Here is a 6,000-nt window from a genome sequence, read left to right on the forward strand (position 1 = left end):
ATAGATAACCATAGCCCTTTAGGGTAGACAAGTTGGGTTCTCAGGATCTTAAACCACAGCTCCCTCATGCCCCTGCCCCATACTATTACTGGCTCTACCAAGCATATTCCTAGTTTAGAAAAGGAGCTACAGTTCTTCTCCATACATCAGGGCCTCAGGCAACCTTAGGTCAGGTCCTAGTTCTCAACAGTTTTAAAAAAAGGAAAAAGAAACACACACACATACACAACACACACACACACACACACACACACACACACACACACACACAGTCGTTAGAATTGCCTCTTCATTTTTAGCCAAAGAATGCAAGGTTGGTTTAATATATAAAAGCCAATTAATGTAAATACCATTTCAATGGAATTAAAAGCAAACCACACAATCACCTTGACAGTGTAAAAGCATTTGGTAAAATTCAATATCCAACCCATGATCAAAAAGATTCAACGAAATATAAACAAAGAAAATTTCCTCAGTCTGATAAAGGACAACTAAGTCATCCCTACCAACACTATATTTAATGATACAAGAAATTTCTTCTTGAAATAGAATATTGGCTTTTATCACTTCTATTCTACACAGTACTAGACTCCAGCTAGTCTAGTTAAGCACAAAAAAAGAAGCAAAAGGGATGTAGATCAGAATAAAAGTAAAACCCTCTCATTTGAAAACAACATGATTATGTTAAAAAAAACAAAACAAAACAAAAAACCTAATATGGGGCTGGAGAAATGGCTCAGTGGTTAAGAGCACTGACTGCCTTTCCAGAGGTCCTGAGTGCAATTCCCAGCAACCACCACATGATGGCTCACAACCATCTATAATGGGATCTGATGCCCTCTTCTGGCCTGCAGGGATACATGCAGGCAGAACACGATACATAATAAATAAATAAATCTTGAAAAAAAAAAAAAGTTTCACTTTTCTTAAAAAAACAAAACAACAACAACAACAAAAAATAATAAACAAGTTCAGAAAGTGGTAAAGTACAGGCTCAATACAATAAGCATCATGTATCTATGGTCTAACAAGGAACAATCTCAAAACATTCACAATATAGCATCAAAAAGAAAATAGTTAGGAAGGGGTATATTTAACAAAATAAGTGTTAAATACTGAAAACTGAAAGTTCTTTGAAAGAAAAAGATCTAGATAAATAGAAATCCTGTGTTCACAGATTGAAAGCTTAATCAGTAAGACAGCAATATTCTCAAAACTGATTCAACACAATCTAGCAAAATCTGGCTCTTTGTTGTTGTTATTGTTTTCTTTCAGGAATCAATGAACTGGTCACTAAATTAATACTGAAATGCTGGTCACAAGACCCATAAAATCCTATACCATCTTGCAAAAGGAAAACCTAGGGGAGTGCAACTTTATAGTTTCAAAAGGGCAATGTTGGGGTTAGGGATTTAGTTCAGTGGTAGAGTGCTTGCCTAGCAAGTACAAGGCCCTGGGTTCAATCCTCAGTTCCAAAAAAAAAAAAAAAAAAGGTAGGGGATGGGTAAACTATTGGAACAGAATGAAAATGTAGGCATGAACTCATGTTATAGCTGACTGAGGGTGTTTATAAGGGTGCCAAAAACAATTCAATGAGAAAGAGCAGTCTTCAATAAATGGTGCTGGAACAACTATACACCCCCCGTATGGAACTGGACTCTTGCCTCCTATCATATGCCAAAAAATAACTTCAAAGTCCCAAAGATGTAAATGCAGTAGCATAAACAATAGAACTGGCAAACATAGGAATAAATCATCAGGTAAGACAATGACTTATCTTAGACATACCTGACACTAAAAGTAACAAACAAAAAATAACTGAAATTCATCAAAATTTAAAACTTTTCTTTTTTGAATAAAGTGAGCACAACACACTGAATGGGAGAAGATATTTGACTAATAAATGGAGTATATAGTAACACATACAACTCAACAACAAAATGATGAGCTTCCCAATTCTTAAAAGATAAAAGACTTGGATATTTCTCTACAGAAGATATACAAAAAGCAAATATACACATGCCCCCCTCCAAAAAAGTTCCTCAATGCCATCAGTCACCAGAGAGATACAAATATAACCACAAGGAGATGACACTTCTGACTCATTAGGACAGCTGTAATCAGAAGGGCACGCAATCAATGCTACACCAGCTGCAAGGTGCAAGGTAGACAGACCCAGGACTTCAATGTCATTTATTTGGGACTAACTGACAGAAGTATGGTGGTCAAAACAGCAAAAAGACTGGTGACTTTCCATTATTTGGGTTAGAAGAAGGATGCTTTTGTCACCATCAGGACAGAATGGTTTCTCCAAACCCAAGAACACACCATGTTTATCTCAAGCTAATGCCAAAGATGTCAAGAACATTCTCAACAGCACTGGGCTCTGCTCATATAGTCCCAAATACCACTCTAAAGGTTTTGTCTACAAACTATGCCAGGAAGTTCTCTAGGATTACTCAAGGGCAATCATGGTGGTTATGACCCATGATGGCTGTGGTCATTTCAACTTTGTCCCTACAGTTTGCAAGATACAGAGAAATCAGAACCATCACATACTGCTAATGAGCCTTTAAAGTGGTAAAGTTGCTTTAACTGTCTGGCAGTATCTCAAAAAGTAAAATATAACTATAAGACTAGGAAATCACACTCTTAGTTCCAATCACAAATATAAGTCCACACAGAAATCTTTAAATAAATGGTACCATTATTCCTAAGAGCTGAAAGGCAAAAGAAGAAAAAAAAAAAAACCAAATGTCCTCAACTAACAAAGAGATCAGTAAAATGTGACCTATCAACACAATGGACTAGTATTCAGCCATTAAAAGGAATGAAGCACATGCCAGAAGATAAATGAACCTTGAGACATTATGCTAGTTTTAAAAAGTCAGTCAGGCCAAGAGGTGGTGGCGCACCTTTAATCCCAGCACTCAGAGGCAGAGGTGGGCAGAGCTCTGTGAGTTTGGGACCAGTCTAATCTACAGAGTGAGTTCCAGGACAGCCAAGGTTACACAGAGAAACCTTGTCTCAAAAAACCAAAACAAAACAGAAAGCCAGTTAGGAAGAGCATAGATAATTCTACAGAGGCAGAAAAAGATGCCTGGCTGCCTTTGACTCAGATGGGGAAATGAGGAGGAGGATGACAGCTAAAATGTACAGATTACCTTGGGGTGTAGTGATGAAATGTTGGAAAATTTAATGGGGTGATGTCTACACAACTGTGAATATGCAAAAGAAATTGACTCGTGTGCTTAAACAGACAAACTGCATGGTACATGTACTAGATCTTGGGGTGGAAGAGAAAGAAAAAACTATATAGCCTTTGTTATAGTTCCAATAACAAATTGTTGCATATGATCATCTCCACTGTTCTCAGTGTAGACCAGATGAATACCAGCAACTGATACTTTGGTACTCATCTGTTTTCCTCTACTAGACCTACTAAACCAGGAGTTCCCCAAGGCAGGGACTTAACTCCTGTTCCTTGGAATTCAGTGAGTGTCTGCACACCATGTGCATGACATATAATAGGATGTACCATAACTGTTGGTCAAGACCACCTTTAAAGTGGTCCTGATGGAAGCTTTACTTTAACTGGGGTCATCTGGCAAAATCTAAAGAGGATGCATCTGAGCAGAAACTTGGTGATAAGAAGGAAGCAAGAGATGAGCATCTGAGGAATGAAAAAAAAATAGAAAGGGCAAAACCCTCAAGATGGGAACACTGACCATCAGTGCCTGGGTTCTCAAGGGAAGGAAGCCACATCTACAATGAACTCTATACCCTCTACAACACTGAGAAGCAGAAGTGTCTTCCACTCACATTCAATAGTACTTCTTTAAGCTATTTGAACCAAGGGGAAGGGGGTTTTACTCTTCACTGTTCAGGATCATCACAGATTTTGAAGACGGTCTTGAAGATCATCACTCAAGACTAAAAACAATGATAGGAAAGAAAAATGAGCAAGACTTTTTGAATTCTGTTATGACAGAAAGTGTGTGTGGGGGGGGAGATGGCAATTTTACAAGGAAAGCTCATGAAATACATTCTGCAGGCAGAATAATGTGCTCAACCTGCCTTTAGCCCCTACAGCACAGTGCTTTGCATTTATAGTATTTTTAATCTCTAATGCTCCAGAGGATGGAAGGACAGCCAATATGCACAAATTCAAAGAGGATTACAGTTCAAAGGGAGCTGTCCAGCAACCAACAGGCTGAAATCAGAGGAAATGTTCAGACTGTTCACATGGCTCAAGGATGTTACAGGGATTATTAGCAAGCCAAAGTTACCAGCAGAATTTTGAGAACAACAGCAAATTGTTCCAGTCCATTCTCCCAGCATTCAGGACCATGCATCTACAGATTCTGTAAAACTGCCAGAGTGTAATAGTCAAGGGGGCTGGTTTTGAAACATCACACACATGCCAAAAAACAAGAACTAACCGGCATGAGGAGTACAGTAACTTGCTTATCTCTACCTCAGGAAGAAAAAATGGTTTAAATTATTGAACAAAATGTTGTTTTGAGACAGAGTCTTACTATGTAGCCCTGGCTGGCCTGGAATTCATTAAGGAGGCCAGGCTGGCCTTGGATTTACAGTGATCCTCCTGACTCTGGAATGGTAGCATTTCAGATGTGCAGCACCAACCCCAGATCAAGTTGTACTATACAGAGACAACAAAAGGCTGGACCAGTGAGCATCCAAAACAAAGCTGAAACTCCACTTCCAACTAAGGATCCTACAGACTCATGGTAGAAAGGGGAAACCTACTGACTCTAAGTTCAGGCACAGGTGACAAGATGTCATGCAAGCCATTGAGGGGGATGCAGTACGCCTGGGAGGCCAAGACCGCCCGCGAGCATCGCCGGCGCTCACCTTCCGGGCCCGGCGGAGGCTCCGGCCGCTTCCCGCGGGACAAGAAGGCTTTGGGCAGCAGCAGCGATACTGCTAGGACGAGCCCCGAGGCCAGAGCCACTCTCTGCACGGTGGAGTACGCCATGGCTGCGAACCGCGGGGCCCAGGAGTTGAAACCGGAACCGGAACCGCAGCGCACAAGCCGGCTCACAACAGACCCGCAGCCTGCGCAGACGGCGGCGCGCGAGGGACAAGACGCGTGTACCCCCTCCGCTACGCCGCCAAGTTCCCTAGGGCGGTGCGGTGTGTATCAACCGCAAGCTTCCACCTTCCAGCTCGCCCGCGTCCAGCTGTCACCCAGGCACGGGCATCCTAGTGCCTAAATCTGGAGGGTTTTCGTTCCCCTCTATCCCTATTCACCACCCATCTCTAAACCCTTGCCTCATTTGCCGGAGGAACTCACTTTCCCAACTTCCATTCATGCACACATCGCTTCCACAACTCCATTTGCAACCACAACTCCATTTGCAACCAAAGACATAAAACCAAAACTCAGGACTGTTGAGTTCTCGCCGTAGCTCAAAGCCTTCCAGAACCTACCATGACCTTCAGAATAACATCAAATTTCTTATCTGACCTTGCATGATCTAGTCTTACCAATGCTCTTTAGAAACAGGATGACTCATTTGCTACTAATTTTCTTGTTTCGAGGGGCCTTTTGTTCATTTTGTTTGCTATACCTGGGAAAACTCTGATGTCATTTTCACCTGTCAAAAACTTGTCTGAAGAAACAGCTTAGAACAACTATCCTTATGAAACCTTTCAGCCAACCTTTTCATGTTACAAAACCTTGACCCTATGCCACCTTTCCCTACTTCTTTAACAAATGTTCTTTTAGTTTTAAAGTACACATCAAACTCTGAAGTTAGCATCACAGGGTGTGATGAATCAAATGGGTTTCACTGAGAAACATGTGGGTATCTAAACAAAATTCTGGACTCCGTAGTCAATTCAGCTGCAAAGAGGAGTCAGGAAAGGCTCTGCTGGGGTGTAGTTTGAGTTCTTTATTTAATAGGCAGACAGGTGAGAGGGGCTAGGGGTGCATTCCAGGAAAATCAAGCAAAAAAAAAAAAAAAAAAAAAAAAA

General features: G+C 41.1%; 1 protein-coding gene across 2 annotated transcripts in view; it reads right to left on the minus strand.

The window, feature by feature from the left end:
• Ric3 (RIC3 acetylcholine receptor chaperone) overlaps nucleotides 1-5,055 on the minus strand; it is a 57,379-nt gene extending 52,324 nt beyond the window's left edge. For both annotated transcript variants that reach the window (XM_036196245.1, XM_036196235.1), the window contains exon 1: nucleotides 4,876-5,055. In XM_036196245.1, coding sequence (XP_036052138.1) covers nucleotides 4,876-4,999 — 124 coding nt within the window. In that variant the 5' untranslated portion in view covers nucleotides 5,000-5,055. The remainder of the gene's footprint in view (nucleotides 1-4,875) is intronic.
• Nucleotides 5,056-6,000: the final 945 nt, after the last annotated feature.

Source organism: Onychomys torridus, chromosome 1 (assembly GCF_903995425.1).
Source record: "Onychomys torridus chromosome 1, mOncTor1.1, whole genome shotgun sequence".
NCBI lineage: Eukaryota > Metazoa > Chordata > Mammalia > Rodentia > Cricetidae > Onychomys > Onychomys torridus.